Below are 27,180 nucleotides of genomic sequence, written 5' to 3'. Positions count from 1 at the left end.
CTTATCTCATTTAAAGTAGCTACCGCATGTCCTTTTTTATCTTTAAGCACAATATCAGGCCAGCTCTCTCCAGTCTCCCATTATCAGAAAGGGTGGTTGTTTCATTTTACACATTCCTTTTGTCTCGCTGGACCTGGTGTTATCTCAGTCACTGCATTTTGAGTGAGGAGGGGGAAAAAGGCATATATCCAAATATTACAGTTTGATTTTCCTGACCTTTGCATACATTTTGTGTTAAAGTCATCATAATTGTGAAGTTTTCTAGGCTGATAACCACTCAATACACTCTTTAGTTTTCTAAGTTGCTTTATAAGTGATGTTTCTTGCTGATAAGCTGATTGAAAAATGTGAGTTTGACAGTAGGTTAAAAACGTTATTTATTGTAGAAGTTGAAATACAACAAAATTAATGAAGAAATGCATACTTTAACCACCGGAATGAACAGATACACTTCTCTCCATTTAAATGTCATTAAACTGACTAATGCATTACTTTAACCAAAAGAAAAGTTCTTTTGATGGGATTTACTTCTTGCTTCTTACTTACTTATGTGAGTCTTCCTAGACTATCATAAGTAGTAGAACATGCCAGGTTATCTCAAAATCTTTTTTTTTAATTAAAAATAGAATAATAGTAAAATAAAGATAAGCACTGTATTTTTTTCATGTAGATAATTGTTAATATGGGTAGTACTACACTGGCAAAATAAAACCTTGTTCCAAACAACATTTTATGTTATTTACTTTTTCCATACAGACATTGTAGAATATGCTAGGAAAATTTAGAACTTATTTAGCATTTTCCTCAGTAATTTATTATGCTTGGGCATGAAGAAAATTGGTTTTAACATTTGCAATATATTAAAAGTTTCAGTTTAATAGTAAAAGGGAAAAAAAACCAAAACCTTAGCCTGGCTTATGAATTTTATTTATTCTTAAGAAAAATTTTATACATATATACATCTCCTTTTACTTATTCAAAAGTATATCTGGAACTCCTTCAAAATAGAATAATAAAATCTAACAAAATGATTATATATTTTTGTTCCTCAAAATTTCAACAAGAAATGTTGCCGTTGAAAATTAAATTGTATCTTTCTCCAAGAAATTTTCAACAGTTCCCTGTAGATTGTGAAACCAAAATGACAAATTGTTTGGATAATAAACTAATTATACTCACACACATGCATACACATATAATTTGTCTAAAGTGTAATTGTATTTACATTCTTTGTGGAACAAATGTTGTTTAAAAAGAAGGTGCCGATGTGGTAAATATCCAATTAGAGCAGAGAAAAGCAAGTGGGAGCTAATGGGGAACAGGGACAGAGCTGAGCCAGCAGGCCCCATCAATCAGGATAACAGCGAGTCTTTGTACACGCCAACATCTTTAATTAAAACCCTTGTATTTTACTAATAACTTTGCACATCCTTAAGCCTTCTTATTGATTTCAATTATTCCCCTTTTTCCTTTTTTGGATTTATAGTTTCTGGAGATATTGTAAAATTGAAATAAACATTACAATGGGCTAATTACTTGATTACATTGACCATTTCAAAAAGTGCCCCAATAATTTACCGGTAGAAAATGAGAAAAATTTTCCCTGATGTGCTCTCCATTTTGACATAAGTTGATAATATTTGTTGTAATTTAATGACTTTTCTCAAAGATTTAGAAGAACAAGTTGTTTCATTTTAACTACAGGAGATTTATATATGTAAAATACTCTGTATATTACAGTTTAATGGGATTCAGGAGATATTACTTAATGACAAGCCAAAGGCTTCAGGGGTATAAAGGTATATATAAAATTGTTCCTGTTCTGTGGGCATACTGTGGGTTAGATACAAGACAAAGGTGAGGAATGTTGGAAATAAGCAAAAAGAATATTAAACTGGGACATTAGGTAACTAGAGATTTGGTCCCACCTCTAACTCAATTTAAGAACCTCAGTTTCAACAAGTTCCCTTATCTTTCTCTCTCTGTCTCTCTCTCTCTATCATCTATCTATCATCTAGTGTGTGTGTGTGTGTGTGTGTGTGTGTGTGTGTATGTATAACTACATATATAGTTATAGATTATATAGATACAGATATAGATTGTGAGAATGCAAACTGTGGGGTGTTGTGCAGATAGCTGTTCTAAGCAGAGAGATCAGAAAGTGAATACTCCACATTTGAAGGATTACTAATAGGACATTGAGAAGAACAGATATATCTGAAAGTTCTACCAGTAAAATAATTTTGTTATTTTGGTAGTGATGACAACTTATTCTAAATTATTTGTGTCTTCACAGCAGAAGAGCTGACTGTCATTAGAGTAACTATATTTAACTATCTAAGAGAAAATTTCAAAATTACCTACATGTGACATGCTTCTGATGAATAGGACAGCCATACTATTTTGGCTACAGAAATGGAAAGAAGTGTGAGATTTTATTCTAGGAAAAGCAAGCACTTACATACCACTCTAATGGTTTGAGAATTTAGCAAGCATGAAGAAAGATATTCTCCTTAAAGTTCTGCCTTAAAATTATTGAAATGTATTATATTATTTTTCAAATTAATCAATTTGGTTAAAGAAATAATTAAGTAGGCCGGGCTCAGTGGCTCACGCCTGTAATCCCATCACTTTGGGAGGCTGAGGCAGGCGGATCACCAGGTCAGGAGATCGAGACCATCCTGGCTAACACAGTGAAACCCCGTCTCCACTAAAAATACAAAAAATTAGTCGGGTGTGGTGGCGGGCGCCTATAGTCCCAGCTACTCGGGAAGCTGAGGCAGGAGAATGGCGTACACCTTGTAGGCGGAGCTTGCAGTGAGCCAAGATCACGCCGTGACAGAGGGAGACTCTCTCAAAAAAAAAAAAAAGAAAAGAAAAAGAAAAGAAATAATTAAGTAAACAGTATAGGGATGAAAGAGGATAGGAAGGGGTACAGTATAGGGCTGAGAGAGGATAAGAAGGGGTAACTGGATACAGGTCAACTTCTCTTGTGCCAAGCCACATTTTTGTCCATTATATTAAAATAAATGTAAGTTCACTAAATATCAGACATGTAAAGATTCCATTTCTGAAGCCAATATAAATTTTATATATTACTCAACAATTTATAATATTATCATGGCTGCATCTCTCCATTACCATGGGCACTTTCCAAAGAAATAGTCACTCTGTTAATTTCTGATGAGTTATAAAAACATACAAAAATATTTTAAAAAATAATTTGTATATATTACTATCTCACAGAAGACAGTTATTTTTGGTCTATCTAAAATATTTTTACCCATGAATTTTGTTATAATGGAGCTGATAGAGCATTATGACCACAGAAATACCTAGAAGTTTTGTTCTGATTTCAGTATTTCTTGAGTAACTGTCACACAGGATGATTATTTTCCTCTTTAATAAGGATGTTATATGTATTTAAGAAGTATGTAATTTCATTGACTAGAAAACAGAGAGGATGAGGGAACAGAAAAAAAGACAGATTCTGATATTAACAACTAGTTGCTGATAATTTAAAAGAACCAAGCTACAATATTTCACCAATATGTAACCACAAAATTAAATGAATAGGGAACTACTGCATTCTAAGATAGAAATGCCCATGCTTTGAAAATGTCAGTTTTTCTAAAATTAAGCTCTATTTTTAACTATCTTTAATCAATTACCAATGCTTTTTTTTCTAAAGAATCTCTTAAAAATACATTTAACAAAATAGCCAGTTGAGGCTGGGCGCAGTGGCTCACGCCTGTAATCCCAACACTTTGGGAGGCTGAGGCGGGCGGATCATGTGGTCAAGAGATCGAGACCATCCTGGTCAAAATGGTGAAACCCTTTCTCTGCCGAAACACAAAATTACAAAAATTAGCTGGGCTTGGTGGCCTGTGCCTGTAGTCCCAGCTACTTGGGACACTGAGGCAGGAGAATCGGTTGAACCTGGTAGGCAGAGGTTGTGGTGAGCCGAGATCGCACCACTGCACTCCAGCCCGGTTACAGAGCGAGACTCTGTCTCAAAATAAATAAATAAATAAATAGCCAGATGTTTGAAAAAAATAACCCTGTGGAATGATTTTCCCTATCAAGTATTAAAATGTTAAAAAGTAATAATTATTAAAACAGTATATAACTGGTTCAGAATGCTATTGATTAAATGGAATCTAACAAAGTTAGACATTTGGAGGCAAATGTCTACAGTGATTTAGTTTTTACAAAGGTGACATTTTTTAAAAATGACAAAAGCATAGATTATTTAACAAAGAGAGTATGAATAAATGGCTCACTTATGGAATAAGATAATGTTAGATCCCTACAATAAAACAAAAGGCATAAGATGGGTAGTACATTAAAAGTCTAAAGAGCATAGGATAGACTATAGATAGTCTATATGTAGATAGACCTGTACAGATTGATGAATTATAGATTAAAAATTTAAAAACATGTGGTATAACTGGAAGTATTAGGAAAAAAATAGAGATAAAAATTGCAGAATGATGACTGTCTTTTTAAACATGACATAACAAATACAAAATAAAATATAAGAAAAAGATCATTTTCTGGCCAGCCACAATGGCTCATGCCTGTAATCCCAGCACTTTAAGAGGCCAAGGCAGGTGGATCACTTGAGATCAGGAGTTTGACCTCTCTACTAAAAATGCAAAAAATAGCCGGGCATGGTGGTGAGCACCTGTAATCTCAGCTATTTGGGAGGCCGAGGCATGAGAATCGCTTGAACCCAGGAGGCAGAGGTTACAGTGAGCCAAGATCACACCATTGCACTCTAGTCTGGGTGACAGAGGAAACTCCATCTCAAAAAAAAAAAAAAGAGGGCCGGGTGTGGTGGCTCATGCCTGTAACCGCAGCACTCTGGGAGGCCAAGGCAGCTGGATCACCTGAGTTCAGGTGTTCAAGACCAGCCTGGCCAACATGGTGAAACCCCGTCTCTACTAAAAATGCAAAAAATTAGCTGGGTGTGGTGGCAGAGGCATCTATAGTCCTAGCTACTCAGGAGGCTGAGGCAGGAGAATCCCTTGAACCTGGGAAGTGGAGGCTGCAGTGAGCTGAGATCATGCCACTTCACTCCAGCCTGGGCAACAGAGTGAGACTCTGTCTCAAAAAAAAAAAAAAAAAAAAAAAAAAGGAAAAAGATTATTTTAACTGCATTACAGTTAAGTATAGTTTTGTATTTTTAAAATAATTTTAATTAAAAAGAATCGAACATTTATACAAGAAATCTGCAAAAAATTCTTGACATTCCTTATACTCAATGACATACAACTTTATAAATTAAAAACATATTCAGATAACTCCTAGTAAGAAAGAAAGTATGAAGCTTGGAACAATATCTGTTATTCTTGGTAGATTATAAATAGGTAAAAATCACCATGTAGACTAATTAGTCATTTGTGTCAAAGTTTTTAAAATATGCATTTTCTTGAACCATGAAATGTATTATTTTAACTCTTAGATTATCATATGCACAAAACGAATGTTCCATAGTATATATTACAGCAGTATTTATAATAGTAAAAAATACAAACATTGCAAATAGCTTAGAAAGGGGATTCAGTTAGGGTATATTCATACAATAGTATAATATAGAGCTTTAAAAAATAATACAGCAGAAGCATATTTATGCTTCTACAAAAGACAGCTAATGATATAATATTTAGTTAAAAATACCAAGCTATAAAGCGAGATAATAACTACCATTCATCGCTTACTTAACAATACCAAGAGCCAATATTTATATAATGTTCACTGCATATTAAGCACTATTCCAAATTAATAATTTCCCATAATACATAAAATCTTTGTAACAGCTTCATGAGGTAAGTACAGTTGTTATTTTTATTTTATAGATGAAAAACTAAATCACAGAGAGGTTAAGCAATGTGTCTAATCTGGCACAGCTATTATGTAAAGTCAAAATTAGCTATTATGTAAAGTCATCTCCAGAGAACTTCCTGTAGTTATCCATTGTGCCGGGTTTGTACTAACAGTTTCACATGTATTATCTCATTCCAACCTCATGAATCATTTCGGTATATACACTGGAAATAAGGTAGGAGAGACAAGAGGAAGTGGGACTAGAGAAAGTTCTGAAGGAGGAGAATATGAGATTTCTGCATGTAGAGAAATGTGGATTGATGGGATAATTTTCTGGAGGCAGGAAGGGAGATTGTGTCCCCTTCCTGGATTTGAAAATTATAAAGATCTGAGTTATTTTGAATTACTTTTGATTGTGTGTTTTGTGTTCTCTTAACTCTCATACTAGTGTGGAACCGTAATAGGGATGTCAAGCATTCATAGAGACTCAAAAGTTGACATTGGTTGTTATTGCTGTAGTAAGAGAACAAATGAATTGTTTTTAATTCTGCATATCTGTAGTTACTTATATTTCTCTGAATATACGTACTGCATATGTAATTTCAGAATTGTAAGAAAGGAAGTAACAAAAAATATAATAAGTAATACCCTCTTTATCGCGACATGACTTTTTTGGTAAATGTTGAGGATTTCTGAACTTTTGTCCTGATCAGAGAGATTATAATTTTTTATCAATATATTAATCATGCATAAAAGCTTTAATATCTATACATTATATTATTTTCTATAAATATATTGCTTGGAGAGGATCCAAAAAGTTGTTTTGTATTGGCCCACAATTTAATATATTGCCATGTAGGAGAAATTCAGACTGAACGAGCCCAAATTTCTAGTAATTATGGTGGGAATAAAAAGCACAAACCTCTGAGAATGGTCAGTCTCAACGGCACAATTCTGAAGATAAGGCATTATGGCAGGCTGTATTGTGCAGTGATTTTCCATATCCTCTAGGATCCTAAAACTTCAGAAAAAGGAAATTTTATCACCAGTGGCTCTAAATTCCTGAATTCATTAGAAGGCTAATTTGCTGTACATATATAAGAAGAGCACAGAGATTGGTTTCTCTAATTTCTTAATTTGACCTTTGTTCATGCAATAAGGCAATGCTTTCAGATTGCTGGTTGCAACTTGTTAGTAGATTATAAAATCACTTCAGTACACCCTGCCCAACAATACATTTTGATTGAAATAAGATAGATTGGAATAAAATTGACCAGAAAAGGCAGTATCAAAATGCTCTTGCACTAATTAGGCTCAATATTATTCCTCAAAACATTCCATTAAGTATCTGCGTACTGAGCCATAACACAATGTTATTTGTACTATAAATTGTTATTTTTGTAAAAAAAAAAGTTTGAAAAACACTACAAAGGTGGGACTTGGAGGAGGACATGATTACCTTTTTTTTTTTTTTTTTCTTTTTTTTGAGACAGAGTCTCGCTGTGTTGCCCAGGCTGGAGCACAGAGGCACAATCATAGCTCACTGTAGCCTTGAACTCCTGGGCTCCAGTGATCCTCCTGCCTCAGTCTCCCAAGCAGCTAGGACTACAGGTGCACACCACCATGCCTGGCTATTTTGTTTTTCCTTTTTTCTTTTTGGTAGAGACAAGGTCTCATTATGTTGCCTAGGCTAGTCTCGAATGCCTGGGCTCAAGAGATCCTCCTGCCTCAGCCTCTCAAAGTGCTGGGATTACAGACATGAGCCACTCTGCTTGGCCTGATTATCTTTTTTAAGAAGATAATCCCAAACGTGTTCTATGAGGAGAAAAGCAAAACATATTCTTCTGTATATACTCAAAATGTGCTTGTGGTATAACTCTTTTAAATGGTTTCCTCAAAAGATCTCTTTTTCCGAGGTATAGACTTCAGTGTTGGCCCTCTCTGGGTCTGAGATTTAAAGAGTATTTGAGTAATATCTTAGTTTTCATTATCATCACTCACAATCATGGTAGTTAAAATAGCTCCATTCAAGCTGTTTTTCAGAGATGTAATGGAGGCACATGTTTGATCACTTCAGCTATTTGGCGTTGCATTTAAAACAGTTTCCGAAACTATCCTCCTCTCCCCTTTTAGTCCTTTTGATTTTTACATTTAGACACCTACTATTTGTGACTCTTAACTTGATGGAAACATATAAATGAAGATATATAGGAGTCAGAAAACTAATTTTAAACTCCACTTTGATAATAACTTATGATTTGACCTAGGATAAGCTAGTTTTTAAATGTTAACTTCTTCATCTGTAACACTGGGATAATTAACTTGCTCTGCCAAATGCACAGGTTATTTTAGTATAGTTTTTTTTTTTTAATTCATGTGATATTTCATAAAGTTAAAAATAATAATGCCTTCCCATCAGTAAATATGCTTCCCTCAACCTACATTTTTTTATAGTGATTACTTTATGGTAATTGGAATATGTGTGTGTATTTATATTTATATATACGCATAAGCACGTAAAAGTTGTGGGATTTTGTTTTGTGTGTTTTACAAAAATAGGTATGCCATATCTATTCTTCTATCACTTACTTTTGTTTCACTGCACATTATATTTTTAAAATCCTTTCATTTCAGGACATAGAGAACAATCTCATTCTTTTTTTTTTTTGACAGAGCCTCACTTTGTCGCCAAGGCTGGAGTGCAGTGGCTGCACTGCAGAGGCTCTGCCTCCCGGGTTCATGCCATTCTTATGCCTCAGCCTCCCGAGTAGCTGGGACTACAGGCGCCCGCCACCATGCCTGGCTAAGTTTTTTCTATTTTCAGTAGAGATGGGATTTCACCATGTTAGCCAGGATGGTCTCAATCTCCTGACCTCGTGATCCGCCTGCCTCAGCCTCCCGAAGTGCTGGGATTATAGGCGTGAGCCACCACGCCCAGCTTTTTTTTTTTTTTTAATGCTACAGCTATTTCCCAAGTTATGGTTGTACTATAATTTACTTAACCAATTCCTCATTAGTGGACATTTAGGTTACATTGTATTATTCTCAGTTACAACTAATGAACATTTTTATATACATATTTGTCCACAGATGCACATTCTTCCATAAGTCAGATTCCTAGAAATAGAACTGCTTGGTCACATGTGAATTTACATACACAAATTTGATAGAGACAAATTAGTCTTCAAAAAATCATGTATCAAGTTATACACCCACTAATAGTTTGCCCAATTCTTCACCCTCATCAAAACTAGAAACTTCCTGGAATACTCTGAAGAAGTGGTGATCTGTCTTAGAGATGTCTGAACATTACTTTAGATTTGCTCATGAACAAGTAAGTTTATTTCCATTTTAATTTTCTCATCAATAAAATGAGAAATTTGGACTAGATGGTATTTATTGGTTCAACAGATATTTGTCTATTTTTTACCTAATATGATGTTCTTTTTTTAATTTTAACATTCTATATTTTCAATTTTTAAAAATATTTTTCAGACAAAATTTTTAAATATTTATTATTTTTTCAAAAATTTTTAAATATTTTCTGCTGCATGGCCCAGGCTGGAGGACAGTGGCATGATCTCAGCTCACTGCAACCTCAGTCTCCTGGCTTCAAATGATTCTCCTGCCTCTGCCTGGCCAATTTTTGTATTTTTAGTAGAGACAGGGTTTCTCCATGTTGGCCAGGCTGGTCTTGAACTCCTGGCCTCAAGTGATCCACCTGCCTCTGCCTCCCAAATGCTGGGTGTATAGGTGTGAGCCACTACTCCTGGCCCTTCTGTGGGTATTTTCATTGCAAAATTGAGTGAGAGATTATATTTATTTTCCTCTACTAATATTTTGGATAGGGAACTAGAATAAGCAAAAGAAAGAAAGTAATTTTTTGTTGTTGTTGTTTTTTTTTTTGGTTTTTGTTTGTTTTTCTATCAGGTTAGATGTGGAGATGTCTGTTATAATGCACAGTGATTTAAAAAATTTGAATACCAACTTTTCCATATTCTTGGTTTGTGAAAGATCTATGATATAATTATGACAATTTTTTTACTACTTTATCTGCAGCCTATCATTTATAGGCAGATTTTAAGGTGCAGACCTCAATTCTAATTTTAAAAAATATTCTTAAATATACTATGGTATTCTTACGCAGATTCATACTCTTCCTTTATTGCCTTAAAATCAATATCTACAGGCCAGTGAGGAATATGCAAAATAACTCTTACTCATTCTCAAGAATATTTTTATAGTTAATGTAACAGGGCAATATTATTTTTTTAATCTTCACTCACAAACTGTGGAGATGCTAACAGCCTATTAAGAAGGGAGAATTTCCCTGGTGACCAAGTGTGTAGTTTAAAATCAGCTTTATGATCCCTCAATGAATCATTGATCATGTCTTTATAAAACAGGTTGAATAAAACTTCATTAAATAAGTGAATAAAGCAGGTGGTGATAAAGAATGGATTAGACAGAATCCCTTACCTCTTTGACACAACTAACAATATTATCATGTCATAGTCTGTGGGTCACCAGGGATTCATCAGGTCAAACCTGATTAGTAGCTGCCAAAATATGGGCCTACTCTTTTTCTGTGTTTGTTTTTTGCTTTATGAGACAGAGTCTCACTCAGTCACGCTGGCTGGAGTGCAATGGCACGATCTTGGCTCACGCAACCTCCGCCTCCCGGGTTCAAGTGATTCTCCTGCCTCAGCCTCCTGAGTAGCTGGGATTACAGGTGCGCGCCACCATGCCCGGCTAATTTTTGTATTTTTTAGTAGAGACGGGGTTTCTTTTTTAGTAGAGATAGGGTTTCACCATGTTGGTCAGGCTGGTCACTCCTGACCTCATTATTTGCCTGCCTCGGCCTTCCAAAGTGCTGGGATTACAGGGATGAGCCACCACGTCCGGCCTGGCCCTACTTTTATTAACTGACTCTGAATGTCAGTTTCAGTAGGGACTGTACAGCTATTTGCTATGTTTTCCAGGGGAACTACAGAGGTTATTGCATTTTGGATTAAACAGCTATTTTACCTGTGGGGTATATACTTCATGATATGGCCTGGTCGGTTTATTTAGAGTAGCTATCACCAAACCAATTAGGAATCAGGAATAAAAGAAAATTAGTTGTATTTTATTTTGTATTGTGAAAATGTGTATGATTGTGGTAATTTAGAAGGCCAGATACTTTTTGATAATTCCGTTTTGCTAGGTCTAATTATTATTTTTTTTTTTCAAAAAAGACCTCTGAGAGCCTTTTAAAATATGTTAGATCATGCATTGTGGCTGGTTAAAAGAATTGAAAAATCCTTAAAGTGCAAAATTATTTTCCTGTAAAAATTAGGATATAGGCTTATGATGAAGCCTTACTCTATGAAGCAACAATTTTTGACTTATTTCTTCTGTGATTTAATATGAGATAGGAAAGAGCATTCTAGTTTAAGACCAACCCAGCTGTGACTCTGCCTTTCCATCTATGGGAAACTTTCATTAGAAATAAGAGAGTGTCTTAGAGCAGAAGTTTGGAAATACTGGCTTATAAAATCTACTTCTAAAAATCTTAAGGCTCCAAATAAAAAAAAAATGAATTTTCTGACACATTCCCCAGACTTACTGGGTCAGAATATAGAAGATGGGCCAGACATCTTTATTTTAAATCTTTCTATTTGGCTTTTAGTTTCTACCTGGCCCTGGACACACAAATGTGTTCAATTATTCTCCTTTGGAAGAATGAATAACAGTGTATAGTTTGGCATTAGTTTCATTGAACCTGATTTTTTACACATGGTCTGTAAGTAACGCCTCTTCTTGGATGGTCTGTGAGCTTTATTTGTTTCACTTTAAGTGTATCCTGTTGATGATAGCTTTCTTAAAACATGTTACACAACCCAAAGTGTTCGGTTTTTTAGTCACAATTTCATCATTAATAGGAATAAATATTGAATCTTACAGCTAGAGGGTACCTCTAGAGAACATTTCATCAAGCCTCCTATCTTTAATTAAGTGGATGTCTAAAGCATGTAGAAGAGATTTCTTTTAAAATACTGACAAATAAACACTTAAGATGCCCATTACAGTATTTTTATCCCTCTAATAGTCAGTAATTCTTCCTCACATCCAACCCATATCACCTCTACTTTAACCCAAGTATTTCTCCCTTCTAGTTCAAACCTCCAAGAATGTAACTGGAAACCGTGTAATAAAAACATTCCATTCAAATACTATCTAGTTAATGAACATATGTTTTATGAACACAATTTGTCAAAATTTTGACAACAAAAATAGAATAGGGGCAGCATAGAGGTATGAGTCTTTGAATAAAAATTGAAATAAAATTTTAAAAAATAAAATAAATATGCTTTAAAATGTGCTTAGCAATGGAATTGGGGATTGCCCCAAGATACTTTTCACTCAGACAGCTGCTGGGTGAGAGAAGGGAAGTTTTCTACTGGTATCTCATTTATCCATAATGTTTGCCTTCAGAACCAGTGAGGCAATATTTCTGTTGAAAATATAGGTAATTTCTCTCCCAAATTTTCCTATATCTACTTGCACATCAATTTCTGTTTGTTTGATTTTCCAATTAGTGATAGGGACCTTTACAACACAAATAGGAAATTAAAGCAAGAAGTCACTGTGATTAAGTTTCAGACAAGGAATAATCAGTCAGTCAATCAAATGGTGTAAATGACTTAAAATTTTTTTTCTCCCATTTGACTGGTTAGAATAAAGGTTCTCAACTCTAGACTGAATATTGGAATCCCAGGGAGCTTATTAAAACTACCAAAGCTCCTAGAAAATTGCCAGCGATTTTGATTTAATAGGAAATAGGTGATTCTCAGGTATTGTATTTTTTTAAAATACTCTATATTCTGCTACTCAGTATGGGGTATGTAGATGAGTAGGTAGAGACATTACTTGGGAGCTTAATAGAAATGGGCTTATTAAAAAGTCTTGGGCTCCACTGATACCAACTGAATGAAAAGTTTTACTTACAGAAGAATTCCAGTATTCAAGTTTGAAAGACTGTTAGTTGATCTAATATACAACCCAGTTCAGAACCACTTGTTAGAGGAAATGAAGATAATCAAAATGCACTGAAGGAGCGAAGACAGAGGAGATAAGGAAAGAGTAAGGAGGTGGGGGAGGAGGAGGAAGTGACAGAGTGTAAAAACACACAAAGACTTTGCCTAAATTTATCCTTATTTCTATTGTTAATGGGCGAACAGAGATCTTTTGTCTTGTCACTGTGATGTCAGTGCTCTGTTTTGCATTATTTATGAATATTCTTTGTCTTTTTTGCTATTGTTGCTAGGATGCAACAATAAATATTTAATTAGTAAATTGCCAAGCTTCTTCAAGTAAAATAAATTTGTTCTAAGGGAGTAACTTTAATCACAGTATTGGTTATCATTATATTGAAAGAAGTAATTAAGCCATAGTTCTTATTAGTGAGATACTGATAAGATTAAGCTACTTAACGATTTTTTAATATTTTTTGACTTGATAGATATTCTCTCAGTAGTACTGGCTTACCATGAATTGTTTGATTCCTTAAATGTTACCTATCTAATTCTCATGGATATTTTGAATGAATTCACATTCCCCATGTCAAGTTTACTGACCCAAATATAAGGAGTTTGACGTCCCAGTTTTAAATTTTATATTGATCACATTTAGTGCATACCACCAATGAAAAAGCTAGTTAAAATTGAACCCAAATATTTTAATGCACCCAGTGAAGCAATTTAGAAAGGAAACTAAATACAAGGAAAAAAATGTAATGAAATATTTGAGCAAGGATGGAATTAATAAAAACCAAAGCAATTATAAGTTAATGTTCCTATAGAGGCTGACTTATCTCATTGATTTCAGGAATTATTTTTTGTTTTGTGACCCCATCGTGATAAAATATGAGTATAATTTGATGAGTTTATTCACATTAAATAATGCTTATTAATCAAAAAATGCTACTAAATAAATTTACTCTATGGTGCCCTTCCACTTGTCTTGCATGTAGCCTTGAATTGTACAAAGGGAATGTTTTCTTTCTTGATACAAGTCTCATATAATAATATAAAGAAATATTTTTAACCCCATTACTCTTTAGCAATTAAGCTTGTTGTTTTGTTCTTTTTGCCTACCTTTTATGTGTCCAAATGCTTCATGCTTACTGAATTTTCATTTGGAATTAAGGGATATAAAAATGTTGATGGTGAAAAGCCCTATATTTAATGTTGAATGTAATTTACTTTGAAAAAAAATCAATTATAGACTGATTTTGGAAAATGAAAGCCATAATTCCCTTTTAACATGTTAAATAAAAATTGTGGAATGCATCTGCATTTGGATAATAATTTAAAGGAATTTTTCTGCATGTTTCTAAAAGGGAATATGATATCAGAAATCAATGTGTCCTGAAAAAATATGAAATATTTGAACATTATGTGGAAAAAGTTGCTATTTTCAAAAATTTGAAGTTTTTTCAACACAAATGATTAAATAATTTAAAATATTTTAATATTTCCACAGTATAATAATTGCTATTGAATCTAAGATTGTACTACATTGGATTGTATTTGTATAATATTATTTTCATATTTAAATAGTGTACTCAATGAGAGAAATGATTTTAACATGAACACTCAATAAATAATTTTAAACTAAATTCAGGGTTACTTGTCTTATCATTGTAATTATTTTCTACATTAATTTTCTCATTTGGCAGGAAAAACCAAAGTAAATAAAGAGAAACTGAAACATTTTGTCTAGTTACTTTAAATCACCATAGAGTTAAAAATAAAAAGTAACACTTAGACATATCTGTCTATGATTAAAATATGATGTGACTTATAAGATTGTTGACTCCATGCTATTGTTTTCCAGCCAAGCAATAGCTGTCAAATAGAAGCAAATTGATAAACTGTCCTGTGATAACACATTTCAAATCTAGTTATTTATTTATTTAACATATGTCTGCTATTTTAATTAGTGACTGTTGATGCATCGAAGCGCTTTATTGAATTTGGAAGAGAAGAATTGTGTTTGAATTTATTCTGTACAAAACTGTCTGTTAAAAGTGTTTCCTTTAAAAAATTTCATTTATAGTGTATGAATTACTAATTAGGGCATCTAAACAAATATACCACTTGGTTAAAAGATAGAAATATCAATATAAGCATAATGTATGACATGAAGAGTTAATGAAAGGATATAAATTGTTTGGGTACATATCATATATATATATATATATATAAAAAAATGTGTGTATCAAATATAAATAAAACTATGTAAGTGCCAGTTACAGTTACAAACATAGTAATACACCTAGAAACAAAATAAATGGAATAAATAATAATATGTTAGATGGTAATTGATGCTGTAACAAAATACAGGAAGGAAGGAAGGGAGATGAAAGAAAGAGAGAGAAAAAAGAAGATGAAGGTTCATAAGGAGTTAGTTGATTGGGAAAGATTCAGTATTAAACAGGGGCAGACTTCAATATAAAGGTGTGATTTGGTCAAAGACTTAAAGAAAGTGAAGGGACAGTCCAAGAGGATTTATTATGTAAAATTTTGTACCAGGATACTAATAGAAGAAATAATTTATTTTAAAGTTTAATGTAACCAAAATTGCAAATACAAAATATACCTTCACAAACCCAGATATAAAAATTTGATTATTTTCCAAATCTTCCATAAGCTTATGGTAAAAAATAGCATGTAACCTTATTTTTACAAAATAAAAACATGACAGAGGGTGAGTCCAAGTGCCATTTTAGTTTAAACTTTATTTGATGTTTGTATTGCTTGTACTACATAAAGAATAATTAGATCATGTCAAATGGAAGAATGTTCTTTATATTTCAGTATTGTGCATTATTTTATGAATATCATCATCATGTTCAATGGAAAAGGATCCAACTAAAAATATGAAATCATGAACTAATCAACAGCAGAATTTAAGGAGCATTTAAATCTTAGTATTTTAATATTTGTCTCTTTATATTTCTTAGTGACCTACCTCTTTAACTCTATACACCTTTTTATCTCTCTGATAAATATATTAAGCCCTGAGGAGATACTGCCATTGAGTTGGAAATATATGATTTACCTATTTACTTGAAGGGAATACTTACTTATATTGTGTATTAAGTACCAAACCCTGTGTTTATCACTGAAAATTAAAACTTAAGTAAGACAATAAACTTCAATAAACCCATAGGTTAGTTGGGGTGAGGTAGAAGCAAACTTGAAAAAAATACAATGTGTAAGTGCAATAAAAATATCTAAGTTGATGAACACTGTTAACAGGGACCATGTAAAGCACTTTATACCTGTATATTTATCTTCAATCCTATTAGATGGGTACTAACTCCATCTTAAAAATGGTGAAGTAAAATACAGAATGGTTAAATAACTTGCCCATATAACATAGATATATTTTGGATTCGAGCCTAGATCTTCAGACTACATAGACTGCTGCATTAACTTTATCTTCTTGCTTGTTCAGAAGCAATAGTGAGAAAATAACTCAGCTTGGAGCTGTGTCTGGAAAGGTTTCAGAGCAAGTATTTCCTAGGCTGAGAAGCTAGGAAAGGTTTTTAACATGGAGAAATGCCCTGTGAAGAAGCAATGAGAATCACAACTGAATTGCAAGTGGTATTTCTATCTGGCTGGACGTGAGAAACAGAGTAACGTGATTCCTGGAAGGGCAGAGATGGTGGTCAACTTATGGAGGGCTTTTGTCCCTTGCTTAAGGTTTAATCCTTTAGTACGGGGATGGTCGTAAGTTTCATACTGTGAATCAACACTGATTTATAGGTGTTGGCTTACAGGTTCAAGCCATTACTTTTAGGGCATTGTGGAGGATTAACTGGAAGGAAGAGATGGGATCTGAGAAAACTTTTAGAACACTATGTACATTTAGAGATAGGCTTTTGAATAAAGTTGGAATAGAGAGGAGGGAAAGTACTGAGGAATATTTAGAAAACTATTGCTAATACTTGGCAATTTTATTAGGTAGGAGAAGTGATGATAAGAGGATAGGAGACAGAAAATACATTGCAATTTACTAGCAAGCTACTGGATATATGGTGCTTCCATTAAGTGAGATAAGGGAACTTAGAAGAGAAATACACTCAGTAGTGGGTGTGGGAAGAAGAGTTATGTTCTGTTTTGTAAACCTTGCATATCAAAATGGGGACTTCTGTAGACAGCTGGAAATGCATGCTGTAGCTCCATAGAGAACTCAATTCTAGATCTGAAAGTCATTTACTGATAGATAGTATGCTAAGTAGAAGATGAATGACTTTTATACAGGAATGAGCCCATAGTCCCCCAAAAATTGTCAAGAACAAGTCTGGGGAATGCTAATGTTTACGAGGCAGAGTCTTGATAAAGTAGCAACAAAGAAAGCTTAGAAGATCTGTTTGAAAATATAGGAAGAAACAAGGCTGAAGTGGAAATACAGAAACCATGAAGTGATATACTATACATATCCTGTAAAATTCATACCTTAAATACCCTAAAAATATTTTTGGAATAAGTGAGATAAGCAGAATTGTGTCTCTTATTACTAGAATGTTGATGGATAGCCTTTCGTATTGCTTTTACTAAAGCATACCTCGATATGATGCTGTCAGCTTGGATTGAAGCATGTTATAAGAAAAGATCAATGATAATTTTTGTTGTATTTACTATGAATGGCTTTCTTTCCTTCCTTTTTTCTTTCCTTCCTCCTTCCCCTCCCTTTCCTTCTTTCCTTCCTTCCTTTCTTTCTTTCCTCGTGTAAAATATTATGTGAATTAACTAAACATTTATGTGTCCCTTTTCTGCATTGACTACTAAAAGTCTTAGACCCATTTCTGGGAACACCTTCTACTAGGAACTTACTATACACATTGTGTGAATTGACTTCACCTTTCCTAGCCTGCCAAATGTCTCATTTAGTTATCTCAATTTTCCTTTGTTTTTAATTTTAGAGACAGAGTCCCACTATGCTGCCCGAGCTGGAGTGCAGTGACTATTCACAAGTGCAGTCATAGCCGACTGCATCTTTGAACTACTGGCCTCAAGCAATCCTCCTGTCTCAGCCTCCCGAGTAGTTGGGATTACGGGCACACTCCACTGTGCCTGACTTCAAATTGGATTTTTTCTTGTTAAGTTGTATGATCATCATAAAGCATTGTAGTTATTTGCTGAAACAAGAAAGAATATAAAAATGAAATCATTATAAATTAATTTTGGAGATTTTTGTATAAAAATTTTGATCTAGTTGTAAACCTCATTCATTAAATGTTTGCTGAATTGAGTCAAAGACAGGGTGAGAAATTGTCACTCCAGAACTCAGCTTATGAGTTTCTCTTGGTGGCAGACTTTGATCATGGTCCTATCTCTGTCTTCTGCAGTGACAAGGACGGTGTGTGCAGAACAATGTGACGGCAGATGCTACGGACCTTACGTCAGTGACTGCTGCCATCGAGAATGTGCTGGAGGCTGCTCAGGACCTAAGGATACAGACTGCTTTGTATGTCTGTGATTTCTCTCTTGTATTATCCTGCTCTCCTTTCCTTCCCTATTTGATTCAGGCATACTGAATCTTTGTCTTATTACAGTAACATCAACTTTAGCCACTTTAGGATTAAGAAAAATGCTCTGCCCTCCTCAAAGTCATTCCCTCACTAGGTTGTCTATTGATGAACTAGAATTGTTCTATTAAATGAATTGTATATTTCTGATATAATTTATGTTACAAATGAGGTTCATTGGAGAACATATTGAGATATCTTTTTATAATCTAATAGCATCCTTTCCAGTAATGCGGTGATTACCTGTTTATGTGGTTGAGTTCTGTGAGTGGGAGCAATTGCATTTTATTTCTTGAATATAAATTTCAAGATTATAGAAGATATATTTATGAGTTTCAGTATTTTCTAGTTTATATTTTAAGGTAATATTATTTTAAAAGTTTAAGATTTACAAATAGTTAGGGACAGTTTTTAATTATATTTTGATATCATATTCCTGACACAGTACTCTTTGTCTTTGGCATACATATCAGCAATTTTGAGTTGTATTTAACTCAATTTCATATACCCAGAACACCAGCTTAATTTTAAAGCTAAAAATCATAAAAATACACAAATGTTTATGTAGTTGAAAATAAACACAGAAATTTTTTTCTCTCAAATATCCAGCAAACATATGTAGTAGAATTGAGCTTTTTTTTTAAAAAAAAAAAGACACTTAATTCCAGCAATGAGAAAACATATATTAAAGCTCTTATGATATAGACAGTAATTTCTTAGTTTTCTTAATATCATAATGAATATAATCTTCTATACTCATTCTATAGTGAAACAAAAATATGTATTGCAGAAGTGGGTAGGGAGGAAGGAGAAAAGGAAATAAAAACGTTAAAAATTTAAAGAAGATACTCAGCAGGTCTTGAACTGAGAACCTTCCTCTGTCTTTCATCAGACATAGGATGGAAGCTTGATTCTGAAGACATTGAACACTGCAGGTGTTTCATTAACAATTCCAAAACAATAACAACAATAAACAGCAATAGCAAAAACTCTCACTTAGAAGTTTTGCACTGCAATTTTTTTCATGGTTCCATTATCATGATAAGCACAGTGCTGAGTGAGCTTCAAATTATCATTTCATTACTTTTATGGAACGGTCCAATGGTTCCACTTTGGCTTTTGGTACAGAATTTTCAAGAATGCCAGACTAAGGACTTGGTGTAAGTTACATTGTTTTGTATGCTGTTGCAAAGCTAAATTTGTTTTATTCCTCTGACTTATGTTCCTTTGTTCCTGAGCAATCTGTGTACAGCACTGCATAAAATATGTTAGTAAAGCAATTATAAGGACACATGAAATTTTATAACTATAAATTAAAACTTACTGAGTTTGCTAGATTGGTTTTTAATAGATTCTTCCTAGAATGTGTCATCTTAGTGAATAATGTATCATCAGTAAGTCTCATTCTGGTTATGCATCTAGTAGACCATTATCAGGGAATTGTCATGTTTATGATAAAGTGCTTGCTAAAACAACAATTGATGAAGCAATGTTTTGAGGAAACAGAATAAATTAATGCTTATTAATAACCATATGTACTATTTATGATTAAATGTAAATCATAGCTTGAGTTCGTATTAGCTTGCTTTCCAAGGCCCAAATCATTCCTAAAATTGCTTAATTTCTTAATTAAAAGAATTAGCTCATCCACACTTTTGTTAATCACATGTTTATATGTACTTATACATGTATTCTGTTTTTATATCAAGTACCTACCTCTCAGGTAATAAAATGGTTTTTAATTCTTCCCAAGTGAATTTGAAAATATTAATAAATTGAGTTATGAATATAAATATATGAGTCAGCAGAAATGAACTGTCTTCTGCATTGTGGCTTTTACTAAATGGAGTGGCATTAGGAAAAAAGCCATACTAGAAAGGACATCATATTATTTAATTACAGGCTAACTATAGCTAATTACCTCTTTACATTTTGGCATTACATGCACTGTATTTGTATTTGGCTAGTCACCAGCCAGAGCCTTTTCTTTAAGTCCAATATAAATCACCATCACAATGTTTTCTTACAGGACAATGGTGATAATTGTACTTTACATGTCACTTGGGACATGGAACTCTTTAAAATACCAGCTCAAGTGGACGTCTAGCCTGTAGAATTAGGGATTTGGTTGTCAGTGCTATACTTTAAGACTAAATATAAATGCTTTGAATAAGTGTGAACTCAAATAATTTTTCACTATTAGCTAACTTTAAACCAATTCTCAATTTAGAAATTACTGCATACATGCTAAGCACTTTGAGCATCAGTAGCCATAAATTTTCCTATTTACTGACACTGGAAAAAAGAGTTTTATGAAATTTTGGAAACACACATGACTCTTAAATTATCAAATTTTGTAGTATTTATGGAATTATTATAGAAAAAAAAAGCTTCTCCTGTTTTGGCAGTGTTTCATTAACAAGTATTATGAAGTTTATTTGTAAATGAAAGTAATATTTGCTATGTTGCAGGCCTGCATGAATTTCAATGACAGTGGAGCATGTGTTACTCAGTGTCCCCAAACCTTTGTCTACAATCCAACCACTTTTCAACTGGAGCACAATTTCAATGCAAAGTACACATATGGAGCATTCTGTGTCAAGAAGTGTCCACGTAAGTAACAGAATAAGAATAACCAAATTAATTAGGTCATTATTTGAAATCAAAGGAATTTTATGTAAGTTTATTTTAATTTGAAACTTGTAAGACTATTATAAGTACTTTGGGTATAGATACTATTGCCCCCATTGTATAAATAAAGAAACCAAACCAAAAATTTAAAGTGATTGGTGTAAAGTTTCATAGCAAAAGAATGACATGTTTGAGGTTATAAAACTCTTACTGTGGCTGGGCGCAGTGGCTCACACCTGTAATCCCAGCACTTTGGGAGGCCGAGGTGGGTGGCATCTGAGGTCAGGAGTTCGAGACCAGCCTGACCAATATGGTGAAACCCCGTCTCTACTGAAAATCCAAAAATTAGACAGGTGTGGTGGCAGGCGCCTGTAGTCCCAGCTACTCTGGAGGCTGAGACAGGAGGATTGTTTGAACCTGGGAGGTGGAGGTTGCAGTGAGCCAAGACGGTGCCACTGCACTCCAGCCTGGGTGACAGAGAGAGACTCCATCTCAAAACCAAACAAACAAACAAACAAAAACCTCTTTCTGTTTTTACTATACCACAATATTTTTGCCTATCATACTGTTTCTCCAAAAAAGTAATTAGTTAAGTGGCAGCAAGCTATGTAATGAATAGGGTCTGCTTCTAATAACAATGGATTTTCACCTAAAATTGTTTCTGATTCCTTATTTATAACTAGAATACTTAACATTATATTTTTAATATCAAGTTAACCTTAAATAAAACATATATATATATGTTTAATAGCAAATTAACCTTAAATAAAACATATATATATATAAAGGGTGTGTTAAAGGATCTTAAACAAATTGATAACATCCTGAGGATTCAAAAGGACCAACTTAACTTTCATCAGGTATTCAGGATAATATATTGATATTTACTTGAGTCTATTTTTTTTTTTTTTTTGCCTTGTGTAACCAATGGGACATTTCCTATTGGAAAGGCTGAAAAAAATCACTATATATGTCCATATAATCATTTAAAAGAATTCTTTATATAGTCTATGCTATACATATAATGTGACTTACTTCACTTTGTGTATGTGATACAGTAGGAAGTACAGGCTGAGCATCCATCATCCAAAAATCCAAAATCTGAATTGCTCCAATATTTGAAACTTTTAGATTGCTGACATGATGTCACAAATGAAAAATTTCACACCTGACCTCATGTGATAGGTAACAGTCAAAATGCACACAACACAGTTTATTTAGTGTTCTCAAGGGGGAAAAAAACCACACACACACACACTCTCAGCCCCTTTCGACTGTGGTACATCTTTTCCATGCATACCCAGATTTCCAAAGGGAAGCACCCTCACAGGTAATAAAATGGCATGTGTGCAGGCCAGACACACCAATGGCAGGTTTTCCAAAATGCCATTTTGTGGTGTTGAGATATTGTTGAAAATGTCAAAAAGGCCTGCAGCTATCCCTCTGGGTAAGGGTGGTAAAAATAAGAGGAAACATTTATGTTTATCTATAGCATAGAAAGTCAAGCTTTTGGAGAAACGGGAGAATGGTGTAAGTATGCAACATCATAGAGAAGAGAAGAGTATAGTATTGGTATGAACACTTTGTGTGACCTGAAGAAACAGAAGGATAAACTGTTCTATGCTGAAAATGAATAACAGAAGTTAATGAAAAATAGAGTAGCACTGAATAAAGCTAATGATGAAGATCTTGCTTGTGTACCGAAAGAGTGGATTTGTCAGCATGTAGATGAACATAAGCCGCATAATGGTATGCTGATCATGAAACAGGCAAAGATCTAGCACGGTGAACTGAAAGTTGAAGAGAACTGTAAATATTCAACAGGCTGGACATAGAAATTTAAGAAAAGAAATTTAAAGGCATTAAATCTTTAGAGATTCGTGGTGACAAAACATCTGCTGATCACAAAGCAGTGGAGAAATTCATCATAGAGTTTGCCAAGGTCATCACTGATAAAAATCTGACACCAGGACAATTCTGTGATTCTGATGAAACATCACTGTTTTGACATTGCTCCTCCAGACAGATATTGACCACAGTTCATTAGACATCCCCTGAAGGAATGAAGGATGTCAAAGACAGAATGACTGTGCTGGAATGTGCTAATGCAGCAGGCACACATAAATGTAAACTTGCTGTGATAGGCAAAAGCTTGCATCCTCACTGTTTCCAAGGAGTGAATTTCTTACCAATTATTATGCTACTAAAAATGCATCGGTTACCAGGAACAACTTTTCTTATTGGCTTCACCCAAACATTTTATACTAGCACCTCCTGCTCATTGCTGGGAAGCTGGACTGGATGTTGACTGCAAGATTTTGTTTTTCCTTGACAACTGTTCTACTCATCCTGCAGCTGAAATTCTCATCAAAAATAATGTTTATGCCGTGTACTTTCCCTTAAATGTGACTTCATTAAATCAGCCATGTAAACAGACTATCCTTAGAGCAATGAAAAGTAAATACAAAAACACTTTCTTTTTTTTTTTTTCTTTTTTTTTTTTTGAGACAGAATCTCACTCTGTCACCCGGGCTGGAATGCGGTAGTATGATCTCGGCTCACTGCAACCTCCGCATCCCAGGTTCAAGCGATTCTTCTGCCTCAGCCTCCCGAGTAGCTGGGACTACAGGCACGTCCCACCATGCTCGGCTAATTTTTTGGATTTTTAGTAGAGACGGGGTTTCACTGTGTTAGCCAGGATGGTCTTGATCTCCTGACCTTGTGATTCACCCACCTCAGCCTCCCAAAGTGCTGGGATTACAGATGTGACCCACTGCATCTGGCCAAAAGCACTTTCTTGAACAGCATGCTAGCAGCAGTGAACAAAGGCCTGGGCGTGGGAAGGTTTTCAAAAGGAGCTTAGCATGAAGGAGGCTGTATATGCTGTTGTCAATGCTTGGAACACAATAACTAAAGACACAGTTTTGCATGCCAGGTACAACCTCTGACCTATGACTGTGTTCAGGAAAAAGGTGGTTACTTGGAAAGATTCCCTATGTCAAGTGAGAAAAAAATATGCCTTCAGAGTCTATCAGTAAGCTGGAAGAAATGGATATCACAGAAGTTTTTAACATTGATAACGAGTTGTTCCTTCATTGACTGATGGTGAAATTGCAGAAGTCGCTCTGAATCAAAGCAATTGTGGTAATAGTGACAATGAAAATGTTTTTAACACTGCACAAAAAGTATCTACAGAAGACATGATGAAAATGTGTTATGGGCTCACTGAAGGACTAGAGCATGGTGCATTCATAACAGAAAAAGAAATCATGGGAGTTTATAAAATCAAAAAGAGACTTCTAAGACAAAATTCACTGTTAATGGGCAAATGACCCTGGAGGAAACATTTTAAAAAGCCATCCAGCAGAAAGCCCCCTTATCCCTGTAGGACCCATTCCCTGGTTTCTCAACTGTTTCTGATGTTTCTTTTTACCTAAGAAAATAAAACAGTGTATCGTAACCTTTTAATCAAAACGCAGCATCATAGATGGACACTAAAAGCCTGCATTATTTGTTGTTGCTGTTGCTTCACAGCTGATATAGGTATTCTGGTGATTCTACTGTGATACCTAGTTATTCCGAACACATTATCTTTTCACTGTGTTAGTGGTCTACCATGTTTTTTTTTTTTAGTTTTACATATTTATGTGTGAATAAGTGTAAGAATATGATTGCTCATCAGTAGTATATAAATTTAGTGTTATGAATGACGGTGATGCCAAACAACCACAGATTGTCTATGTTGATGGCTGAGATAGTGACGCCTTTGTTTCTGATGGTTCAGTGTATACAAACTGTGTTTCCCACCAAACATTACTTAAAGTATTATATAAAATTACCTCAGGTCATGTGTATAAGATATATGGAATCATAAAAACTGAATATTATTTTCAGACTTGGGTTTCATCCCCAAGGTATTTCATTATGTTTATGCAAATATTACAAAATCCAAAAAATTCTGAAATCTGAAACACATCTGGTCCCAAGCATTTTGAATAAGGGATACTCAATCTGTATAAGGGACATGGGATTAGAGTGGCTATGGATCGTGGCTTCGTTCCCTTATTAGTCATGTGATTTTTAAATAACATGTTTAGTTCTCTATTTCTTCTTCTTTAAGATGTGGGTTATAAAAATTATATTTTCTGGCCAGGCACGGTGGCTCATGCCTGTAATCCCAGCACTTTGGAAGGCTGGGGTGGACAGATCATGTGAGGTCAGGAGTTTGAGACCAGCCTGGCCAACATAGTGAAACCCCATCTCTACTAAAAATACAAAAATTATCCGGTCGTGGTGGCACACACCTGTAATCCCAGCTATTTGAGAAGCTGAGGTAGGAGAATGCTTATACCCAGGAGGCAGAGGTTGTAGTGAGCCGGGATCATGCAATTGCGCTCCAGCCTGGGCAAAAAGAGCAAAACTCTGTCTTAAAAAATATATATATCTTCCCTCCTTTCTTTCCAGAGCCATTATAACAATCGAAGAGATAGGATATAAGGATGAGGGGGGTAGATTTTTTATTTTTTTGGAGACAGAGTCTTGTTCTGTCACCCAGGCTGGAGAGCAATGGCGCAATCTCGGCTCACTGCAACCTCCGCCTCCCAGGTTGAAGCGATTCCCCTGCCTCAGCTCCTGAGTCGCTGGGATTACAGGCACATGCCACCATGCCCAGCTAATTTTTGTATTTTTAGTGGAGACTGGGTTTCACCATGTTGGCCAGGCTGTCTTGAACTCCTGACCTCAGTTAATCCACTTGCCTCGGCCTCCCAAAGTGCTGGGATTACAGGCACGAGCCACCGCGTCAGGCCGAGAGGGGTAGATTATTTAAAAAGGCTTTGAAAACACAATTCTAGTCATTGTTATGAAACATGTTCATATCCATTAAAATAAAAATTGTACTTTGACTTATTTATATATATATATGTGTGTTTAATGTGTCTCTTAATTAGCATTTTAAAGTCACAGACACGCTAACTCCAAGACAGCAAAGATTTTGCATCTTAAATATTTCCATATCCACACCAGTCCTTTTCATTTAATAACCTCTTATCTAAAGTCACCCTATATGTCACCATGTACCATCCTTACAAAACTGAGGGCTTGGCAGTATTGTAGGATGGGGCTAAATGATATTTTCCCTTTTCTTAGAAGTGTATTATACTACTACCTAATCTACTACCTTCAAATTAGGATGCCTTTCCCAAAGACAGTCAAAACTATGCTTTCTTGGAGTTTTTTTGGTGCTTTCCCTTTTATTCAAGTCGTTAGGTTGAAGCCCAAGGGTTGGGTGAGAGCAGAAGTACCAGGAAAATTTGAACTAGAGAATTCCCCTTTTCTTTACTATATCCCTTATAGTGATTCACCTGAAAGCTGTCAACTCCAAACTGTAGTAAGTGGCTAAACATGAAGACCTATTGTGTGAAATTACATGACTTATTTACTTTAAATGTGGTAACTTACAGTCTTCTTTTCTTAGATTAGTTTGTGTATCTCAAACTACAGGCTAATTTAAAGCACTTCAGTATTTTCTATGAAAAAATTTAAATCTCTGATGGGCCTGGCTTACATGGCTTGGTTTGCCCCAAATTGAAGCTTTCTTGGGAAAACAAGGACATTAAGCTTCTTTTTTTTTTTTTTTTTGAGACAGAGTTTCACTCTTGCTGCCCAGGCTGGAGTGCAATGGCACGATCTTGGCTCACTACAACCTCCACCTCCTGGGTTCAAACAATTCTCCTGCCTCAGTCTCCCTAGTAGCTGGGATTACAGGCATGCACCACCATCCCTGGCTAATTTTGTATTTTTAGTAGAGACGGGGTTTCTGCATGTTGGTCAGGCTGGTCTTGAACTCCCTACCTCAGGTGATCCACCCGCCTCGGCCTCCCAAAGTGCTGGGATTACAGGTGTGAGCCACTGTGCCCGGTCAGACATTAAGCTTCTAAATGCAGGTCTACATTTCCGAATCCAGAATTCTGAAGTTTAAAAACTCCAAACTTGCATTTTCTGAAACTCATTTGGCTGCAAAACTTGAATCTAACTGATATAAGACTAATTATAATATTTGCTTATTCCATTCGGCAGAAATGTGAAAGGGTTTCATTGTAACACATTTCCCAAGATGTATTAGTTGGTTCTTACAC

General features: G+C 34.7%; 1 protein-coding gene across 6 annotated transcripts in view; it reads left to right on the top strand.

Annotated features, from left to right (window-relative positions):
- Positions 1-27,180, top strand: part of ERBB4 (erb-b2 receptor tyrosine kinase 4) — a 1,162,809-nt gene that overhangs the window by 789,888 nt on the left and 345,741 nt on the right. For all 6 annotated transcript variants that reach the window (XM_054549798.1, XM_024243752.3, XM_024243750.3 and 3 more), the window contains exons 6-7: positions 18,233-18,351; positions 20,884-21,025. In XM_054549798.1, coding sequence (XP_054405773.1) covers positions 18,233-18,351; positions 20,884-21,025 — 261 coding nt within the window. The remainder of the gene's footprint in view (positions 1-18,232; positions 18,352-20,883; positions 21,026-27,180) is intronic.

Source organism: Pongo abelii, chromosome 11 (genome assembly GCF_028885655.2).
Source record: "Pongo abelii isolate AG06213 chromosome 11, NHGRI_mPonAbe1-v2.0_pri, whole genome shotgun sequence".
In the NCBI taxonomy this organism is placed as follows: Eukaryota; Metazoa; Chordata; class Mammalia; order Primates; family Hominidae; genus Pongo; species Pongo abelii.
This window is presented reverse-complemented; position numbering and strand designations above follow the sequence as displayed.